This window comes from Myodes glareolus, chromosome 5 (assembly GCF_982192425.1).
Source record: "Myodes glareolus chromosome 5, mMyoGla1.1, whole genome shotgun sequence".
Taxonomy (NCBI): Eukaryota; Metazoa; Chordata; class Mammalia; order Rodentia; family Cricetidae; genus Myodes; species Myodes glareolus.
In genome coordinates, this window is record NC_142030.1 from 89,285,462 (window position 1) to 89,308,707 (window position 23,246).

Consider the following 23,246-nt stretch of genomic DNA (forward strand, 5'->3'; position numbering starts at 1 on the left):
GCTTGGAGTACTCATTACAGAGTAGGCACAGTGTTGTCTGGTAATGTTGTAGTGACAGAGAGTGATGCCTCACTCTTAGGACTTCAGAGGGGTAGTTAGCACTGGATGCATGGAGCACAAGGGATCTCTGTTCACTAGACTTAAGCTCACCGTTGAAATCCACAGTAGGGGACAGTGGCGTTTGGCATGTGTTGGAGGGCACCTGTTCTTCCCATGTGATTACCAAGTGTGGTCCATAAAGCTTTAGATGTAAAACACAAACCCTGTTTTATATGGTAGGTCTCAAACTTGGGACGGGTCTGGCTAATTAAGGTACCTATCAATTAATATGTCAGAGTGGACTCTGGCCACCAGTCTACCTCAGCCTCTGCCTATTTCAGAGTCCTTCCGGCTAGCATCCCTCATAGGCACAGGGACTGGGCTGGGCAGTCCTTCCTGTTTTTCCCTATATAAATTCAGCCATTTTGACCTCTTGGTTTCCACTGTTGGTTCCTGCTCTGCAGGTGCTTGGCTCCTGGCTCTGTTCTTCTCTTTCCCTTCTCCTCACATGGCCCATCCAGTATGCCCCGGTCATGTTCACTGTGGACTCTGCTGGATGCCTCACCCTCTCCCAAGGTCTCTATGCTCCCAATTTACTCGGGAGATTTTGTCTTTTTCTACTTCCCTTGTAGATTAGATGTTTGTTTGTCTCTCTTAGGGTCCTCATTGTTGCTTAGTTCTCTGGGATTGTGAATTGTGGCTTTTTTCCACTTTAAATGTTTGTTTTAGTTCATTACACGATTATACTATGATCCATTGTTTTCTATGCTAATGGACATTGAAGTTCTTTCTCTCTCTTTATCTCATAATACTAATGATAACACTGCTGTGTGTACTCTTATTCATATTCCCTTGTATAAGTATGCAAGAGTTTCTTATGGGTATTCCTAAATGGGAATTCGGAGTCTAAATGGTACACGCATATTTCTCTCTTGTTTATAATTGGGTTATATTTGAAACATTCTGTTAGGTTTTTCATTTTTTTGCCCATCAAAGAAAGAAAAGTACTTTCTCTCTGTTTTAAGCTGGCATTTTCTAGCTACTAGTGAAACACTTTGTGTTTTGTTTACAGACTTTTCTGGATTTCTGTTTCTTTAATTTTCTTGAATATATATTTTGGTGATTTGACATTATTTAGTTGTTGTTTTAGTTGATTAAGTTCAGGTGTTTTCTCTTGTTTATCTGTAATACTTTTTAGTTTATCTTGTAATGGTTATGTAAATTTTATCATATAAATACTCCAAAATTTATTTGCTACCTTCCTTTTAAGATTTGAGTTGCCAGGAAGTAGTGGCACATGCTTTTAATCCCAGCACTTGGGAGGCAGATGCAGGTGGATCTCTATGAGTTTGAGATCAAGCCTGGTCTACAAAGTGAATTCCAGGGCAGCCAGAGCTATTACACAGAGAAACCCTGTGTAATAAGAAAAGAAAAAAGAAAGAAAATATTTGATTTATTTCTGTGTGTATATTATGTGTTGGCTTTCTTATTTTAACAGTCAAAAATGGTGATGATACCCTGCTCTATTCTGCATTCCATGATAAGTATTGGAGACAGCTGGTCAGGTCTCGATGGTCTAGCCTGTAGGTATGCAGTAGAGCAGCATGCACTGGCCTTGTTGGCACACGAATCTGTCATTCTTGGCATCACTATCACCTGCTGTGACCAGTGAACTAATTGTAAAGTGACCTACATAAGTAAAGCACTGTCATTTGTGAAAGTGGCTTTGGCTCTGAACACTGGCATGTTTTTTTATTGAGCAAATGTTCAGAAGAAGAAGAACTCAAGATTATACACTACTGACTGAAGGTAGGTCACAAAAATAGTCATGTTGACTGTGTACAGCAAAAAGAATTCTCTGAGGTTAGGTTAGTGCTGTAGAACTTGGAGGCTAGGATTAGGTATCTGCAGAGTTTCTCTGTGAATGGCCAGGTAATAAACATTTAAGGCTCTATTGTGTCTGCTCCATGTCTGCAATGCAGTGTGGCAGCAGTGGATTCACAGCCTCAACTTAGACTATGTCAGTCTATGACTGCCTGAGCACTGTATGGGGACACAAAATTAATTTTCTGGTCCTTTGCTCCTAGAATGTGCTATATTCAAGGGCTGGAGTCTATACTCCATTTATACTCATTGACATTTAGGGCCAGATAATTCTGCCTTTCCCATGGAATGGGACATGCAAAATTGTCACTGATAGCACCAGTCTAGAAGATTTGGAAATGTCCCCCTCCTTTCTTCTCTCTGTGTCTGTCTTTCTTTTCTCTTTTTGGTTACTGGAGTGATAGTGTAGGTTCCTGTCTTAAACTTCAGCTCTGATATCAGTGTTGAATTCGAGTCCACAATGGCACATAATCCTTAGAATGCAGGTATACTAACCTGTGAGATCAGATCATACCTTAATGTATAGCATATGCTAGTGTGCTGGTCAGTTATTTGTCCAGTTGACGCAAACATAGACTGGGAAAAGGGAGCCTCAGCTGAGGAATTGCTCCCATCAGATAGGCCTGTAGACATGTGTGTGGATCATTTTTCTGATTGATGAGGGCCTGTCCCACTGAAGACAATGCCACCCCAGGGCAGGTGGTCCTGGGTTGTATAAGAAAGGCAGATGAATCAATTCCTGGGAGCAAGTCAGTAAGCACCATTCCTCTGCAGCCTCTACTGTAGTTCCTGCTTCAGGGTTCCTGCCCTGGCTTCCCTAGATGGTAGACTGTAGCCTGTGAGCTAAATAAACTCCTTCCTCCCCAAAGTTGCTTTTGACCAGTGTTTATCCCAACACCAGAAGGCAGACTTAGATGTGGAAATCTTTCTGATCTCAGGTAGCTTCTCACCATGAAGTGTTTGTCTTTGCATTCCTGTCATGTATTCTTTTTATCTGTCTCTTTTCCTCTCTTGGTATGTGCCAGCTGGCTGGGCCCAAGCTTCCAGTGAGGCAGTATTTACAGCTCACTTGGGTGGATGCTGTAGCTAGGGTAGCCCAAGGGCAGATGAAATAGCATCCAGAACGGGAATGCTGCACCTCTCTGCTCTGTCTTCTTTCAAATAAGAAAGAATTCTCTTTCTTCCCCCCTGTCAAATGACAAGAAGTATTGATTGATTTGGTACAGTATATAAAATATGCATATAATGGAATGGTATTTTGGGAACTATTAGCAGCATTGGCTTGCTGAGCCCCAAGATTTTACCCTCCTCCCTTTTCCTTTTCCTCCTTCCTAGTAGCAGCTTCTTAGCAAATTGCAAGCTCTGCTTCTGGCTTGCTGGGTAGCAGTGGCAGTGCAGGCTTTCTCTAGTTTCCAAGGGAGACGAGTGCTGAGACTGCAGTGCTTCCCAGAAGCCACTACCTTTCTTGCTGTTCATCTCCATGCATGTTTTGACCTTCATTCTGCTATGCAGACCTGCACAAGGAGGTAACAGTCTGTTTTCTTGGTGTTCTCTGTGTCAGTGGGGGGGGGGGGCAAGGGGAAAGCCTGGTGGTATGGGTAAAGGCATATGGACACAGCTGAGTATAAATACTAAAATTAGAAAAAAAATCGCTCTGAGGTACTCTGATCTGTGAACATCTTTCTGTTTGCTGTACCCACGAATACCCTGAAGGTGGGAGTCCTGGTACTAGCTCGTAAAACTGAAAATTATCACTTATAAAAGCATAAGGTTATAGTAATATTGCCAATGGGAAGCACAGAAGAAAAATGAGAACTTGGAGAAAAAAAATGTAATCAATTGCGCTTAAACACTCTATCTTTATGAATTCTGTTAGGTGTGTGTTATGCACATTTAAGGAGAGGGCTGAGAATATGCCTTATTAGTATATGCTCAGGACTCCAGAGCTGTGCTTCTGAGTGTCATAGTCAGTGCTCCTGTGTGATTATTTAAGTCTAATGACAAAGTTCAGAGTGATGTCCTCTCTCGCACTAGCTACGTTTAAAATAGTACTGGCTTCTGTATTAGACTGGATATTGAACATTTCCATTGCTATACAAAGTTCCATTGAAGGAACTAAAGAAAGAGACCCATGGAATATGGGAAACTTTGTACGCTCAACATCTGAATCACGAGTTCTGAATCTGTGATAACTTTCTCTTGCCTTTCCTTAGCTAACAGCGCATAATCACCAGTTTCTCAGCACTTACGTTTTATTGAAGTAAACCAGTGATGTTTTAAGGTGTATATTTAAAGAGGATGTATAAAATATTTGCAGATTCTATATGATTTTATATAAGAGGCTTGAGCACTCATGGCTTTGGGCATGGGAAGGGGTGCTGGAACCAATCCCCCTGGAATATTTAGAGATGACTGTATTTGGCCAGACCAATGAGTAGACTTTTAGCAAGAAGAACTTTTGTCCACAATCAGCATAAATATGGATTCACTATGGTTACAGATGACTGAAGTCTTTACCTACATCTTTATTTTGTGACTGAAAATACTAAGGTCCTAAGAGGTTGAAGAAGAACCCAGCAGTCTTTTTTACTCTTGTTCTACAGTGTTGACCTCCCATTCCGTCCTGCATCAGGTAACAGCTGACTGCAGAGCCAATTGCATCCTCCAAAGGAGAATCTAATCCCTCATATAATTTCATTTTTATGGTTTGTTCACAGCAGTCTTATAACATATTGAGGGCAACTTCTGTAAATGTAAGAGCCAGACTGTTCAGTATGGCAAACTTTAGGGAGATGTAGGATGCGAAGAAGGGCAGGGCGAGACCCCTCCATCTACTCACTCCTGCTGCTCAAAGAATTGGAGGAAGACATTCTTGCTCCATTAATCTCTGTAGCTGGAATGTCATCATGCTTTGGGAAAGAAATAATGTTTTCACTGTTGAATGAAGTAAGGTGCGGGAGAGCATCGTGATAATGTCTCTTGGTGATGACCTTGTGATCTTGACTATTTTAGTTACCGTCTCTGCCCAGAGTCTTAGAACTAGATCAAATTTTGAAGTCCTTTAGGCCTTGATCTGCTAAAAGTAGCTACTAAGATGAGCAGTGGTGGTGCACACCTTTAATCCCAGCACTCAGGAGGCAGAGGCGGGCGGATCTCTGAATTCAAGGACACTTAGTCTACAGCGTGAGTTCTAGGACAGCCAAGGCTACACAGAGAGACCCTGTCTCAAAAAATAAAAGGAAAAAAGTGAAAAAGAAAATAAATGCTATAGAAAGTAGGCTTTATTATAAGGATTTTATGAAAAATTGTCTGCTACCAAATTCAAAAAGAGAGAGAATTCCCTGAAAAGCAGAATATTTGTTTTAAAAACAAAATATATAAATAAGTCTAACTATTACAGAATTTGAATATTTTATTTAAAAGTTTACTCCAAAGAACACTAGCTCAGGTAACTTTTATTGGTGAACTTTTTAAATTATGTAACTGAAATCATATATATTACCATTATAGAAAATAGGTCAGGAGAGAATACTTCCAACACACATACCCTTAACTCACAAAGTTGGCCACTATACCTCGAGAAGAGAAAAATCAAAAGTCACATTCCTTTTATGACTGTGAGTATAGAAATCTTGGGGTGTGTGTGTGTGTGTGCGTGTGTGTGTGTGTGTGTGTGTGTTTGAGACAGGGTTTCTCTACCAGTCCAGGCTGACCTGGAACTTGCTCTGTAGACCAGACTGGCCTTGAACTCACAGAGATCTGCCTGCCTCTCAAGTGCTGGGATTAAAGGCGTGTGTCACCACTACCCAGCTGAGTAAATAGTAGTAATACATTTTAAAGTATTACTTAAATAGTAGTAATACATTTCAGGACTGGGGAGTGGCTGAGCTGGTAAAATGTTTGCCATGTCAGCGGAAGGTCTTGGTTTTGGATCACCAGTACAAAAACTGAGTATAACAGCATGACAGTAGTCTAGCCCTGGGGAGGTAGAGATGGATAGCTCCCCGGGGTTGGCCAGCCACCTAGTCTAGCTGAACCTGTGAGCGTCAGTGCAGAACCTTGTCTCCTGCAAAGTAAAGTGGAGGGTGATAAAGAAAGCCACTTGTCACTGGCTTCCGGCTTTCACACCCACCTGGAAGTGCATACATGTCTGCACATTTATATCTTGAGCAGAATGTGTGGCTCGGTGACAGAGCACTTGACTAGCATGTGTGCACAGGCACAAAAGCAAAAGTAAAATATAAGCACAAAACCTGGGTCCTTTTGTTTGAAACTTCAAGAGTTTTAAATAAAAATCAATGTGATTTTGCTATCCAAGCATGAGAGCCTGAGTTAAGATCCCCAGCACTCACATAAAAAGCTGTATTGGCACACAACTGTAATCTCATCACTGTGGATACAGGGAAAGGAGGTTTGCCAGATATTACTGGTCAGCCAATCTAGCCAAACCAGAGAGCCCCAATTTCAGTCAGACTGGATTTTTGGGATCCAGTCTGTTTGGATGCTCACCTTCCTGGACCTGGAGTGAGGGGGGAGGAACTTGGACTTCCCACAGGGCAGGAGACCCTGACTTCCCTAGGGGACAAAGAGGGAGGGGAGGAGTGGGAGGGCGTTGGGAGGAGGGGCGTAAATGGAAACTTTTTATAATTTAATAAAATTACAAAAAAAAAATAAGATGAAAAAAAAAACAAAAGATAATACAGATTAGCTAAGGAGATAGCTCAGTGAGTAAAAGTGTTTACTACACAAGTGTGAGTATCTATGCTTCTCAAACCTCCAGAACCCACATAAAAAGCCAGATATGTAGTAGCTCATCTGTAATCCAGGTGGTTCTGTGGGGACATATGAGGTGGAGACAGGAGAAGCTTCTGGACCAATAGCCTGTCGTATGCAGTGGTAAGGCAGGCCTGTCTCAGATAAGGTAAAGGTAAGGAATGATGTTCAAAGTTGTCCTCTAACCTCTATACATATGCTGTGGTGTGTGTGTACAATGAGATGTGCACTCCTGCACACACACACACACACACACACACACACACACGCACAGAATGATGAAGACACTTGACATCAACCTTTAATCTCCATGTGAACATGTGGGGTGCATGCAAAACCTTAACCTGATTTCTATAAGAATAGAAAGCTTTTTTAAGGCTATTCTTCAATTATTTATTTAAAGATTTATATTTTTTTATGTATACAGTGTTCTGCATGCCTGTATGCCTGTATGCCAGAAGAGGATACCAGATCTCATTATAGGTACCTGGGAGGCACCATGTCGTTGCTGGGAATTGAACTCATGACCTCTGAAAGAATAGCTAGTGCTCTTAACCTCTGAGCCATCTCTCCAGCCCCCAAGAATAAAAAACTTTACTTTAATTTGATGAGTGGTGTCTAAAGAAATTTTACAATCAACATTCCTTTTAGCGGTAAAGTACTGAGAGCAGGAACTTTCTGTCACCCCCTCTCTTTAGCATGGCCTACAGTTCCTTGTCAGAACAGTAAGGTAAGAAAAGAAAACAAAAATTTTAAAGACAAGAAAAGAAGAAATAAAATTCGATTCTCTCTTTACAGATGGCATACTTCTGTATGAGTGGTGATACATTACACATACTTTGAATGCTGTAAGAGCATTTACTGATGGCGGACAGCATTCTTGCCCTTTTGACCTTTAACCACATTTTTTTCAGCACGTGGAGTGTCTTCATTCCTGCGGTGCATGTAGCAAAGGTGTTACCTGCTGTTTCCTCCTCCCCAGGTCTTATCTGACTCCTGTCCGGGATGAAGAAGCAGAGTCTTTACGGAAAGCACGCTCCAGACAAGCTCGGCAGACACGCAGGTCTACTCAAGTAAGCGTGACTTCCCCACACTCCAGTGTTCTTTTGTCTTTCTGCCTTTCCAGTGGAAGTCTGTGTTGAAAATGAATGCTTTTGTTCCAGCCACTTCATTGTAACTGTCAGATGTCTAAGGCTGTACTGTATAGAGCAGATTTATAACACTCTCTACCCACTCTCACCTCCATTCCCCCCAGCTTTGCTTAGGAACATTAAGAAGCCTTCTGGTCCTCTACATATGGAGAATCTCTAAGGAAATTGATAGCAGTTTGAAAAATGTTAAACATGGAGTTTCCATTTGACTCTGTACACACAGTCTATACTCTTAGATAAGTACATAAAAACATATTCTCACATAAAAACTTTTATAGAGAATTATATAACAGAATTATTCAAACTAGCTAAAAAATAGAACTAAGCCAGTAATGTACTCCACCATAAGCAGGACTATACTGTTGTAAGTATATGTTCATTAACCAATGAATGAACAAAATATACCATGTCCATACAGTGAAGTATTATTTGGAATTAAAAAATGAGGTCCATGGGCTGGAAAGATGCTTCAGCAGTTAGCACTTGTGACTCTTGCAAAGGATCAGAGTTTAGTCCACATCACTTCCACCAGGTGGCTCACAGCTGCCTGTACCCCCAGCTCCAGGTGATCTAGCAGCCTTGTCTGACCTTCCTTGCGCACCTACATACACATACACAAACCCACAGACAGACATACTCACAAACAAAAAAAATTAGTTACAATTACAACATGCGTGAACTTGGAGAAAGCATCAAAGTGAAACAGTCCAGGCACAAAGAGCCCATTTGTTATATGAGTTCCTTGTGTAGTGTATCCAAAATGGCTCAGCCAGAGAGGTGTGGGGTAGGATTAATTAATGCTTGGGCAGCAGGGAAAAAAACTGGGAAGAGCCTTGTTAGTGGGCATGGTTTCTTTGGGCAGTGATGAAAATGTCCTGAAAACAGGTAACAGTAATAGTTGACAAAATCAGCATATTCTAGATATCATATGCTCGCATACATTAAAAAGAAGAATTCTATGATATATGAGTTATATTTCAGTTACCAAAAAAAGGTCTTTTATGGGAGCTGTGTAAGCAATTTAAAGAAGAATTTGATGTATCTCACACTTTCTTGCGGAGACAGAAGTGGTAGGTAGAGTATGTTTGCCAAGCCAGGAAACCAGAAGATTAGTCTGGAAGCTGTTCATAGTAGTCCCACCTGAAAACATCAGGCCTCAGGTTGTAATGGTCATGAGAGGAGGAAAGGAACTTGCAAAGTAATGCGATGAGAACCAGAAAACCGCAGTGGCATTCAAAGTGACAAGAAATAAGCATGTAGCAGAAAGCAGACTCTCAACAGTTTTAATTAGATGGTACAGAAGTCAAAGGAAAGCTGATGACTGGGAACACTGTACACAGCAGCACAAAGATTGCTTCTGTCTTTCCCGGCTCTCAAGAATGGTTCAGGAATTCTGCTTTCACTTTTGCTTGATGAGTGTGTGCCTGTTCTTCCCATAGAATCCATTTTCCATGAAGCCCATGACTATTTTTATTCTCATTAATATGCATTAGAAAACTTACCCATTTCTCCATTTTTAAGTTTATAGTTCAGTATTATTAATTCCTGTCACTACTGTACAGCTCCAAAACATTCTTCATTTTCCCAAACTGAAACTCTGTATTCATTAAGCAATCACCCTGTGCAAGCAAGTAGTATTCTGTTTTCTATCTCTATGACTTTTGTGAATCTCACATAAATGAAATCATATACAATGTATCTCACCTGTTTGGCTTTCTTGTAACATAATGCTAGGCTTCATTCATGTTGTCCATATAGCATCATTTTATTTTTAAAAGGCTGTATTAGATGCCACAATTTGTTTAACATCCACCTTTTAGAAGACATCTGACTACCGTAATAATACCACAGTGCAAATGGCTGTCCACACGTCTCCAGACCCTGCTTTCAGTCCTTTGAGGTATATGCATAGAAATATGTGCTGGCTTGTATGATAATCCTATTTTTATTTTTTTAATATTTATTTATTTTTATTGTGTATACAATATTCTGTCTGTGTGTATGTCTGCAGGCCAGAAGAGGGCACCAGACCTCATTACAGATGGTTGTGAGCCACCATGTGGTTGCTGGGAATTGAACTCAGGATCTTTGGAAGAGCAGACAATGCTCTTAACCGCTGAGCCATCTCTCCAGCCCTGATAATCCTATTTTTAATATGGAGGAATAGCTTACTGTTCTCATAAATAGCTGCCCTGATTTCCACTCCTGTCAGCATCCACAAGCATCCTCATTTCTCCAGCTTTCTCCCAATATTTGTTTTATAATTTGGGAATTTTTAATGTAGTAACCACTCTAGCAAATGTGAAGCAGATGAATGACAATAATTTCTTTTTACATCTTATTTTGTTGTTGTCATTGTTTGTTTGTTTGTTTGAGGCAGGGTTTCTCTGTAGTTTTGGGGCCTGTCCTGAAACTAGCTCTTGTAGAACAGACTGGCCTTGAACTTAGAGAGATTCGCCTGCCTCTGCCTCCTGAGTGCTGGGATTAAAGTCATGAGCCACCACTGCCTGGATACATTCTAATTTTTTTTTATGTGGAATGATACACATTTGGAGGTCAGAGAATAACTTGTAAGAGTCAGTTATCTCTTTCTACTGTGTGGGTCCCACATCCTCTCATGTTTTCAGGCTTGGTGGCATGTACCTTTACTAACTGGACCATTTCAGTAACCCACTGGTTACATTTCTACTGTCATTTTTTCCTCAGTGTATGGTGGATAAATAATCAGAATATGCATTCATATTAATATATAATTGAGTATATCAGTGAGGGAGAAATAATGATGGGGAATATAGACTACTCTTAAATGGTTTTAAATTTATTTATGAAGAGACAGAAAAAGGTAGCTGGAAAAAAAACACATAATTAAAAGAGGAAGAGCCAAAGACATATAAGTATTTTATAATGAATCATACTTGTAATCCTAGCTTCACTTGGAAGGTAGAGGTAGTAGAAGCAGGAATTCAAAGCTAGCCTTAGCTACATAGTGATTTAGAGGTCAGCCTGTGCTACATACATAAAGACCCTGTTTTTTAAAAAAGAAATCTTGTAGGAAAAGACTCAGTAGAGAGAGCCAAGGTCCACATCAGAACTAGTAAGGATCTTCAGCCTCCTCAAAATGAGTACATGACTTTTGAAAATATTTTGTTAGATTACCAAAGGAACCTTGGGTCGCCCAAAGAAAAAATATTCATCAAGTAATCATGCAGCTCCTTAATGTTACAGATGATCCAGCCTCTCACTGCTTCCCTCTTTTTCACTGACCTCGTTCTGCTCCCACTCCCTTCACCTTTGCTACACTGCTGAGAGCCTCTGCATCATCCCCAGCCCCTCCTATCTCTGAGTCTGTGGACAGGCTCCTGCTAGCTATGCCCTTTACCACTCACTGCCTTCCAGAGCAGCACTTATTGAGGTCAGGGGACAACTTCATATGTTAGTCATTGCCTTCTTGTTTGAGGCAGGGTCTCTGTTCACCACTGAGCATACCAGGCAAACTGGCCTAACAAACTTCTGGGGGCTCTCCAGGCTCTCCTTTCCTCTCAGTCATTTATCCACTGTGCTATCTTCACATGTTTCAACATTTCTGTCTTAACATGTATATAAGATCATGTGATGATCATTTATTTTTATGTAATTTCTGCTAGATTAAAAGTTTCTTGAAATGGTGCTGGTTTGCTAGTTCAGCAATTAAGAGCACTTCCTGCTCTTGCAGAGGACCTAGGGTCAGTTCCTAGTGTTTATATAGTGGCTTCCAACTACCTGTAATCCAGTTCCAGGGGATTCAGTGCCCTATTCTGGCCCCTGCAGCCTTTTGTATTGCACATGGTGCACATCAACTCAGGCAGACTCACACGCATACCTATAACAAATAAATCTTCGAAGAAAGCTTCTTGAAAGGAATCACTTGACTTGCCTCTGTAGTTTAATTTCTTGAAGACATCAGTAATTTAAAAGAATGAATAAAACTATGAATAGTTAAAAATTTTTTGAAACTGGAGAGACAGTCGTGCAGTTGAGAGAGAGAGCAGTGAAGGGTGCTTTCTGACCCCATGTTGTCAGGTGACTCGCAACCATCTATAACTCCGGCCTCAGGGGATCTGACATCATCTTCTGGCCTCCACAAAAAGTATGCTTGTCTACATATGCAAGGGCATGTGTGTACACATAATTTTATAAAATGAAAAGAATGCTATGGATTTAGTACTCAGTGGCTGCCTCTTCTGAGGCTCTGAGAATGTCACCGCTCAATTGGGATAATCTCAGTCTCTCCTCAGTGCCGTCCTACTCCACGTCTCTATCATTTATTTGCTTTGCTTTTGTCCTGCTGCTCCAGTGATCTCGGCGGGGGGACATTAATTGTTAGCACATCTCTGTGCGATTCCTAAAGATACTCAGGAAATGATGTTAGAGTGTTTCAGGAAGTTTTGTTGTTTTAGCCTAACTTTGAATTTTTATGTTTTTGAACCAGGTTTTACAATTTTGATTCTTCCAGTATTTACTGTTCAGGGAATTAGAAGGTAACCATTTGATCTTAGGAGAGGCTAAAGTGTACACAAATAATTGAGCACAATTTGCTATAGACCAAATATATCTATAACAGCAGATATCACCATTGGCCTATTTTTTTGGAAGACTAAGTTGGGAAAGCTAAAGTATTAGTTCCAAGTATTCATAGATTTAAGTCTGAGTTCTCTGCACAGCATGGTGCTTATTTTAAACATGTGTTGCTAGAAATGGCCTTCTGCATCTTGGGAGCTTCATTTGGTTGTTTTGGGGGCAGTTTCTCTGCTCAAGAATACTGTATTAGTGTGAAACTGTCTTCACCGTTTGATATTTTCCCAGGGTGTTACCCTAACAGACCTTCAGGAAGCAGAGAAGACTTTCAGCAGGTCAAGGGCAGAGAGGCAAGCTCAGGAACAGCCCGGTGAAAAGCTTGCAGACCCTGGTGGGCTTGAAGGGAACACCAGGAAGCAGGAACCATCAGCTGCCCCAACAAAGGAAGCTGAGGAAGGCCAGCAGTCTGAGGGCAGGAGTCTGGAGGAAGAGGTGAGCTCCTCTTGCTGGCATGCTATGCACCACAAGCAGGATAATTTAGTGTACTTCCTTAGTGGTAATTTAAATACTGGTCTTCCTGTTTTAGTAAACCATTCCTAAAAGACACTGTGTGTCTATAGCTGTCTTCCGTGTAGACCTATGTGGCTGACAAGATCTGAAGGATTTCTGTTCTTTGAGTGATTTTTTTTTCTCCTCTGAGTGTTAACTAATGCTTTTGAGTAAATGTCTTACTATTCTATAAGAGTGCATATAGTATAATAAGATGCAAATAAGAACTGTTTTTATGGAAGACACTGTTATAAGAATTTCAAATATATTAATTGATTTAATTCTCAGGATACCCTTCTGAGATCAATATTGTTATTTCTATTTTATAGATGAGGAAGTTAAGTCTCAAAGGCTGAGTAATTTACCTTATACTCTACACATAGAGGGATAGGCCAGTGAAAATTTGAAGATAGACAGTCTGACCTTCCAGCTTGTTTAACGCAGATATGTTGTTTCCAAAGTCCTGCAAAGCACTCCTAGGTGTCACTGTCTGTGTGGACATGTGTCTGTAGTGGAAGTGGTATTCACAGAGAGAATCAAGGATACACTAAGGGCAAGCATACTTCTGATTTCAGTTGTAACTGTTGTCTCTATAATCACCATAACCACTTCTTCTCTCTCAAAAATGTCCCAATGTGAACTTATAAATATGGATACTGTAGCTATGAGAGAAAGGAATCTCTCACTTGTTGGCAATCTTGAGTGCTGAGTTCTGTAAACTGATATTATTGTGTGTCTTGTTTGTTTAGTTAAGTTATTATTTACTAGCTGGACAGTGGTGATGCACACCTTTAGTCTCGGCACTTGGGAGGCAGAGGCAGGTGGATCTCTGTGAATTCGAGCTCAGCCTGGTATATAGAGTGAGTTCCAGGACAGCTAAGACTACACAGAGAAACCCTATCTCCAAAAACAAAAACAAAAACAAAAAGTTATTGCTGAGTACTGGTTTCTAGATAGTGTTCAGGTCCCTAACACATTATCTAAACCCTCGGCATCCTGTCGAAGATAGTTTATCCCTGTTTTATTTACAAGGGTGCTGAGGCTCAGAGAAGTTAACTTATTTAAGATCACACAGCTACTACCTGCAGAAGTAGACTTTAAGCCAACTTCTGTCTGAGCCCAAAACTTGCTTACTTCATTGTTTTTGTCTTTATGGCTCATAAATTAAAAGTATGCAACCTCTACATTGTGAACTTAATTTATAGATTCAACTTAATTTAAGATACAAATTCTAGTTTGTCTCTTGAAGAATCTTCAGTTAATTAAGCTAAGGCTAATTTTTCTGTTTTAACTCTCAGAAAGAAAAATTCGAAGGGGAAATAGAAATTTAAAAAAGTTCTAGGAAAGCAGTAAAGTCACTTGTGGTATAGCCTTCCCTAGTGTGTGCCTGGCCTGGCTGTGATGCCCAGAACATGAAATGAGCTCTTCAGTGAGTCATGTACCATATTGATGGAGTGCCCAGACAGTGCAGGAATTGTCACATTTGCTCTCCGTCCGCAGGTCATTGCCACTCTTGTTTCTTCACACGCCTAGCTTCTTATTTCCCATGTACTCTGTCGTTGAGCACCCCATCTTAAAAACAGCAATGCTTTCCCCATTTTCAAGGTTAAAAGAATTTTTATTAACAATGAGCTATTTAGTGCCCTTTGTCACTTTAGGAACAGTTTGTCTCAACTGCTGTGATCATAATGGTTTCCTCAGACTAGGACTCCAGAAGCTGCTGGTTCCTGATCACTTACTAACTCTAATTCATCTGATAAATGCTGATTGAACATCAGTTGTTACTAAGTTCCCTTCATATTGAAAGGCCCATTCTGAAGAAGCCTACTGTCTTTATCTTTTGATGAACGTGACCACTAAAATCTCATCCTGTGGATTATTTCTAGCCTATCTATCATCGCCTAAGGTGTTCAACTCAACCTGACAAACCCACAACACCCGTGTCTCCTTCTGCATCAAGAACCTTACTCTACACTGGTTCTCATCTACTACGGCCAGGTAGAACTTCAGACCCTGATTCTGAGAATTCAGAAACCACCACAAACCCCACAGCCGCAAAGGAAATGGACAACAATGGTATGTATAGCTTCAGAAGCCACTGTCCAGTGTGCATGGCCTGGGTTCTTAAGGTCCACATTCTCTGTTATCTTTGGGCAGAGAAAGAAGGAGCTGATTTGGATGATCAGTCCTCTAACAGGCTGTCTGTCCGAGATAGGAGGCGACCTAAGGACCGGCGAAGAGGCACAGGCATTAACTTCTGGACAAAGGACGTAAGTACATTGGTCTGAACTGGGCATGCCATACCACCTGTGGCTGCCAGCCTCCTTGTTGAGGTCAAAAGAAAGAGCCCCATGAAGTGCCATGATTTTCATAGATATGACAAAGAACTTTTACTAAGAAAAAGTGAAGATTCCACGAGTATGGGACTCATTTAGTATGTTTCTGCTAAGTGCCTAGAGCAGTACTGAGTACAAAGATACTCTGTAACTGATAAAGAATTTTGAAAGCTGGAGATTTTTAGCTCCCATGTAAGCAAGTGGATAAATCTGGCAAATTTTAGCAGTTGTTTCTAGGAGTCCCTGAAAGTTACATAGTTGGCAGTATCTTAGTACTACCTATAAACCAAGGTTTAACTATTGTAGGGTGATAAGAATTTTGAAGGAAGAGGCTGGAGAGATTGCTCATGGTTAATACCACTCATTTTTTCAGAAGAACCAGGTCCGGTTCTCAGTACCCACATGGTGGCTCACAGCCATCCATAACCCCAGTTCCAGGGACCCAACAGGCACACACAGTGCACATACTTGCATTTAGGCAAAACACTCGTACATGTAAAGTGAATAAATATTTTCTTTTTCTTTTTTTTAAAAAAGTGCTTTAAAAAGAATTTCAAATGGCTTAAAATCTGTAAATTGACACAGGTTTAAAATGAGTCAGTTTTACCTTTCTACAGGGTACAGGATCAAATAGAGAACAGGTCCCCAAGTGCTTACTAAACGCCAGCACACAGTACTTCAATGCATTCCCTTTAGAACTGTTTCTAACCTTCCCATTCAAGCCTGTTACTGGCATTTGTTAAACCAAGTGACCAATACCGTAAACTGGAGGCCCCTGGTTCCTAATGACCCACATGAAAACTAGATAAAACTATGCAGCAAGACAAAAAAATTTAGCAGTAGTCATCCCTCGTTTCAAACCGACTTTTAGCAAAGATGCATTGCCCTGTTTTAGGACTAAATCGATAGTGTTTTGTTTTTACCGGTGCTGGGGATTGAACTTGAGGCCTTGGAGATACTAGACAAACAAAGTCTTTACCAATAAGCTTCATCCCTAGACCACAGGCTGACAGTGTTTGACAGAGTGAAATGAAGTCTTGCTTTTTGAAAAAATACCTTTTAACCAACTGTGACAGCTGTTGAAAGTGGCAATCGTGGCATCACTTTCAGTTTTCATTGCCCATGTTTGAAATGCCAAGAGGTGTGATTGGTAGGAACTGACCTTGTTTTCAGAGAGATCTGTAGCTATGATCCTTTTGTTTTTCCTCCCCTTTCCATTTCAGGAGGATGAAACAGATGTCTCTGAAGAGGTCAAAGAAACATGGGTAAGTGACAGACTGGTGACACAGTCCCTTTGGGGTTCAGCCTTGCTCCTTGGCATAGGAGATGAGCAGATCTATGTAAATGTGGGCAGAGAGTGAAGACGAGCATTGCTCTGAGCAGTGTGACGGGGGCTTGTTGGGGCCTCTTTTTCCTGTGCCTACTGTGCTGGTTGCCAGTCATCGACACTGACGCAGGCGCCACGTTTGTCCCTTGACTATTACTGGATTGGATAAAGTACTTGGAAATCTTTGGAAGAAAAGTAAAAAGTGATAACAGTTCCTAATGATTCTCTTCTAACAGAGAACATAAACCTCGAGGCCATTTAAAAGTTATTTATATTTGTCTTTGAAGTGAGGGTAAGCGCCTCACCTCTTTTGTAACTTGACATTTTGAAGCCTGGCATCCAACTCCTCTTTGCACTGGAAGGCCTACACCCACCCATCCCTTCTCTGAGCTACTTTTAAACCTCTAAACACTGGGGTATTATTTGCAGGAAAGAGGGAATTTGGTTTTTACCAAATTAATACAAATCTTTGTGCTTTACTTTTCAAAGCATATAAAATGATAGCCTTTTAGTTTATTGTTGTACATTTATTCTCAGAATATGTTTAATGATCTTTAGAGAAAATCAACAACTAGTTCATATTTATCAGTAGAAACATAAGTAACAAATTTTCATTGTTCTATCTAAATAGTTAAGATCCCAAGTAGTAACTGTGTGGTGGTATATGTTTGCAACCCCTTATGAGTCCATGGCAGGAGCATGACTAGTTTTTTGGTTTTGAGGTTGTGTGTGTGTGTGTGTATGTGTGTGTGTGTGTTTCCTGTTCATGTGTTGAGAGAGAAATATGGATGCACTTGCATATGTATGCACATGTTGTATGGAGACCAGGTCAACATCAGGTGATTTCTTAAACTAGTCCCACCTTAATATTTGAAAAAGGACCTCTCACTGAACCTGGAGCTCATTAATTGGGCTAGACGGGTTGGTTAGCAAATTCTATGGATCCTCCTGTCTTCCACCTCCCAAGTGCATATGTTACAGGCATGCAGTACTGTCTGGCCTTTTTATATAGGTGCTAAGAATCTGACTTCTGGTCCACTTTACTATCTAAGATATCTCCAGCTACTGTATGATAAATTTAAGGCCAGACTGAGCTATGTAGTGAGACCTTGTCTTAAATGTGGGGTGGTAATTAATGATAACATGGGTAAGAATTGTCTACCTTGATTAATGTTGAGGCTTTATGTAATAAAGATAAATTGGATTGTTTAGAAATAAAACATAAAATCCCTTAAAATCCGAGCAATGGTGGTGCATGCCTTTAATCTCGGTATTTGGGGGGCAAAGGCAGGTGGATCGGTGGATCTCTGTAAGTTTGAGACCAGCTCGAAAAACTAAACAAAACAAAACAAAAAAATCCCCTAAAGCAGAAGTGAGTGTGTGTGGTTGTGTGTATGTATGTGTGTGTGTGTGTGTGTGTGTGTGAGAGAGAGAGAGAGAGAGAGAGAGAGAGAGAGAGAGCCAGAGACAGAAACAGAGACAGAGACAGAGACAGAAAGATTGTGTATGTATGTCAGCAACTTTCTAGATTCTTTAAGGCAGTGGTTCTCAACTTTCCTAATGCTGTGACCCTTTAATATAGTTCCTCATGTTATGGTGACGCCTCAACCACAAAAGTATTTTTGTTGCTACTTCAGAACTGTAATTTTTCTACTGTTATGAGTCATAAATATCTGTGTTTTACAATGATCTTTGGCAACCTTTGTGAAAGGCTCATTTAACCCCCAAAGGGATCATGATCCACAGGTTCAGAAGTGCTGCTTTAAGGGGTTTGAAAAGGCTTTTGGAGACAGAAAAGTTCCTTTGGGAAACTATGCTTAAACAGAGAACCAGAGTAATAGATTGCAAAGCCCTGGAAAGGACCATAATCTCTATAGGGTTAATACAGGCCCTTGAGAGCCAGAGAATTACAAGGGAGGTTTTGTTGTCATAGAATGTGTTGTTAGTAAAAAACCTTTCTGTACTATACTAATTGGCACTGGAAAATTCAAGCCCAGGGTATGAAGCAAGAAGAATTAAAATGGTCTTGATACAGTGCTTCTTAGGGAACTTCATTTTTTTATTGATATTTATTGAGCTCTACATTTTTCTCTGCTCCCCTCCCTGCCTCTCCCTTCCCCATTTCAATCCTCCTCCAAGGTCCCCATGCTCCCAATTTACTCAGGAGATCTTGTTTTTTTCTACTTTCTACTTCCCATATAGATTAGATATATATAAGTCTCTCTTAGTATCCGCATTTTTGTCTAAGTTCTCTGGGATTGTGGTTTGTAGGCTGGCTTTCTTTGCTTTATGTTTAAAAACCACCTATGAGTGAGTACATGTGATAATTGTCTTTCTGGGTCTGTGTTATCTCACTCAAAATGATGTTTTCTAGCTCTATCCATTTTCCTGCAAAATTCAAGCTGTCATTATTTTTTTCTGCTGTGTAGTACTCCATTGTGTAAATGGACCACATTTTCCTTATTCATTCTTCGGTCAAGGGGCATTTAGGTTGTTTCCAGGTTCTGACTATGACAAACAAAACTGCTATGAACATAGTTGAGCACATGTACTTGTGGCACAATTGAGCATCCTTTAGATATATACCCAAAAGTGGTATAGCTGGGTCTTGAGGAAGGTTGTTTCCTAATTTTCTGAGAAATCATCACACTGACATCCAAAGGGGTTGTACCAGTTTACATTCCCACCAACAATGCAGAAGTATTCCCTTTTCCCCACAACCTCTCCAGCATAAGTTGTCTTTAGTGTTTTTGATCTTGGCCATTCTTACAGGTGTAAGATAGAATCTCAGAGTTGTTTTGATTTGCATTTGTCTGATAACTAAGGATGCTGAACATTTCCTTAAGTGTCTTTCAGCCATTTTAGATTCCTCTGTTGAGAGTTCTTTGTTTAGGTCTGTACTCCATTTTTCTATTGGATTATGTGATCTTTTGGTGTCCAGTTTCTTGAGTTCTTTGTCTATTTTGGAGATCAGACCTCTGTCTGATGTGGGTTAGTAAAGATCTTTTCCCATTCTGTAGGCTGTCATTTTGTCTTGTTGACCATGTCCTTTGCTTTACAGAAGCTTTTCAGTTTCAGGAGGTCCCGTTTATTAATTGTTTCTCTCAGTGTCTGTGCTGCTGGGGTTCTATTTAGGAAGTGGTTCCCTGTGCCAATGCGTTCAAATGTACTTCCCACTTTCTCTTCTATAAGGTTCAGTGTGGCTGGCTTTATATTGAGGTCTTTGATCCATCTGGACTTGAGTTTTATGCATGGTGATAGATATGGGTCTATTTTCATTCTTTTACATGTTGATACCCAGTTATGCCAGCACCACTTGTTAAATATGCTTTCTTTTTTCCATTTGATATTTTTTGCTTCCTTATCAAAGATCAGGTGTTCGAAGATGTGTGGATTGATATCCGGGTCTTCTATTCGGTTCCATCGGTCCTCCTGTCTGTTCTTATGCCAATACCAGGCTGTTTTCAGTACTGTAGCTCTGTAGTAGAATTCAAAGTCAGGGATTGTGATGCTTCCAGAAGTTTTTTTATTGTACAGGATTGTTTTGACTATCCTGGGTTTTTGACTTTTCCATATGAAGTTGAGTACCATTCTTTCGAGGTCTTTGAAGAATTTTGCTGGGATTTTGATGGGCATTGCGTTGAATCTGTGGGAATTTCATTTTAAATTTGTTGGATTAAAAGCATAGAAAGGACTTTCTGGGTTTGTGTAAAAAAGCATGAACTGTTAAGGTTTGACATAGAGGTCATTTGTCAGACCAAAGAATATTCCATTTATCCAATTATTTGTGGCATCTACTAGTGTTTCCCATATGTCAGGTAGACTCCATCTTAATCTCAGCAAATGATAAGCAGCCCAATATCTCTAGATCGATACCTTTGCATGTATGTAGGTAAACTAGGGTTGGTCCAAGCACTTGCTATTTCCTAATACTACTCAGTTCTGCGAAGGAAAGGTTGTAGATGAGTCAGCCTAGCTGAGGCTGCCTTTTAAATAAGTCTTATGTTTACTTGTTCCTTTACTTGTTGTTTGTTTTCCTTCCTGGTGTACTCTTTACTAATGCTAGTAGGCATTATCCATATGGGCCCACAGAAGAAATATCTGATGATGACCCAGAATAAATTGCTACAATTCTACCTAAAGATAGTCGGTAGTATCTAGTGACTCCTAGGACTCTCAGGATTCTTTCCTATACCATACTGTCCATCCATTAAGCAGTAAAGTTGATTTAGCTCTGTAGCAACTGACGTGCCCATCAAAAGAGGGACATTCTGTTGAAGTGGCACTATAGCTTATCAGTATGAATACTGTGAGAAACCAAGGCAGTTCCTTCCTCTCTTATTATTGGTTCATTGAAATTCTATCTCCTATAGAGGTTGTACTCGCTCCTCTCTCTTCCTAGAGTGGTAATACCTATTGTTTTTAAAGTTGACTCCCCCCAAGACTCTGACATCTATTTTTCAACTGAAATACTATTTATAAGCAATAAAATATATAAATTTAAAAATGCACCATTTGGGGAATCTTGACGTGTAACTACCATCCAGCAGAATATAGAACTCTTCCATCACCTCACAAAGTTCTTTTTTGTCCCTTTCCAGTCAATCCATTGACCCATGAAGCAATCATTTTTCCGATTGTCACCATAATTTTGTATGAACTCATCCAGCGATGTTTAATTTTAAGAAGCAAATTTCAGTGGTTATTATCGCTACTATATTCTTCCACTTGGGATTAGAGCAAAATGATTTCCAAATATGAGTCTTTCTTTTTTTTTTGAGTATTTTGAAAAATTCCTCAGTGTCTCACCATGTGCCAATAGCAACTGCATGACCGAGAAGGCCTTTTGTGTAACTGAAGCCCTGCTGACATCACTAGAATCCATTTCCTCTTTTAGGACATATGAAAATGAAACTAAGATTTAGTTACAGACAAGATTCATGGTCCAGGATAGCACTGATGTTTTCTCATGTGCAGAGTAGATGATAAAGGGATGAGTCACATGTTGTTCTCGTGACCATAGGGGCACAGTGAGTAAATGGTTAAGCTCACACTTAAGCTCAGCAGAGTAAATGGTTAGGGTCCAAACCTACCCCATTTGTAAATCTACCAGCTAGTGAAACTGACAAAGAATATATAATTTGAAATCTTCTTACCTTTCTGACAGATATGTTTAAAACAATTCTGTTTCATTATCCACAGTAGGTATTTAACAGGTAATCTCTGGAAATATTTAGATATGTTTTGTATTACTGAATGGAAAATGAATTTAAATGTTAATGTAAGTGTCTTTATATTCAGGAGTATGCTCGATGAATGGTAGTTCTCCTTTATCCATGGGGAGTGTTTTCCAAGATGGGGGGTGGGAGGCTGCCTAAAATTGTAGGTGGAACTGTACAGTACGTGTACTATGTTTTCTCTTATGTACCTATGTTGAGTTTTAACCTGAAAATCAGTTACAGTAAACAATAGTAAAAAGGACTTCTATAACTGTGTACTGAGTAAAATGACCAACATCACTACTCTTATATTTTCAGGACATTACTTAGTAAAATAAGGATGACTTGAACACAAGCACTACAATCTTGATGTCTTAAAGGGTGATCTGATTTAAGAAGGCTCCTAAATGACCAGGTTCTGAACAAAGAGGTGATTCATGTTTCAGGCAGGACAGAGCAGGGTGGTATGAGACTTTGTCACACTACTCAAAACAAAACATAATTTTTAAATACATGAACTGGCTGTTCTGGAATTTCCATTTGTACTTTGCAAGCAGTCTGACTGAGTAGTTAAACCCATGGAAAGCAGAACTGCAGAAGAGGTTTGGGTGGCTGTTGTAGCACTGACAGTCTAGAGTGTCTGCTCTGGCCTGAGCAACTGTAGGCACACTTGAACCCTCTCCGCCTGTTCCTACCTTCCATAGGCACACTTGAACCCTCTCCATCTCTTCCTACCTTCCATAGGCACACTTGAACCCTCTCCGCCTGTTCCTACCTTCCATAGGCACACTTGAACCCTCTCCGCCTGTTCCTACCTTCCATAGGCACACTTGAACCCTCTCCGCCTGTTCCTACCTTCCATAGGCACACTTGAACCCTCTCCATCTCTTCCTACCTTCATCTTTGACCTGTTTTTTATGTGACATGAAGTTTGCTTGTTTCCCATCTTCTGGGGCAGTCTGTTCCCAGCCCAACCTTGTTGTATAACTGACTTTATCACTAGAGGGCACAAGTAATCAGCAGAGAAGATGTTTGTGAGCAAGCAGAAGAATGCCTTAAAATGAAGCAGAATCACAGACACTGCTTTTGCTTTTAAGGACTTGTTGTATAAGCCAGTTCAATATAGTAAAGGCGGTTGCCTTATAATCCTTTATATCATGAGCTACAAGATAATGTACAGATAACTTGGTTCAAGAACCTAATCCCACAGTTAAGAAAACTAAGACCCAAAGAAGCAAATTATTTGGAGACATGAAATCTCTGTGTGATCCTATGGCCTGCATCAGGAATCTTTTTATGTGTCAGTAGTGACACAGACCTGAAAATATGGCTTATATTTTTGTCATACCCTGTTTATCCATTTATCCACTTATTTTTTTGCCTAGCAGGTTACATGTTTGAATTGATCTGCTAT

The 23,246-nt window shown here is 40.2% G+C and overlaps 1 protein-coding gene across 6 annotated transcripts in view; it reads left to right on the plus strand.

Annotated features, from left to right (window-relative positions):
- Positions 1–23,246, plus strand: part of Ppp1r12b (protein phosphatase 1 regulatory subunit 12B) — a 218,250-nt gene that overhangs the window by 116,615 nt on the left and 78,389 nt on the right. For all 6 annotated transcript variants that reach the window (XM_085688207.2, XM_048430830.3, XM_048430824.3 and 3 more), the window contains 5 exons: positions 7,679–7,769; positions 12,690–12,893; positions 14,837–15,026; positions 15,108–15,220; positions 16,510–16,551. In XM_085688207.2, coding sequence (XP_085544333.1) covers positions 7,679–7,769; positions 12,690–12,893; positions 14,837–15,026; positions 15,108–15,220; positions 16,510–16,551 — 640 coding nt within the window. The remainder of the gene's footprint in view (positions 1–7,678; positions 7,770–12,689; positions 12,894–14,836; positions 15,027–15,107; positions 15,221–16,509; positions 16,552–23,246) is intronic.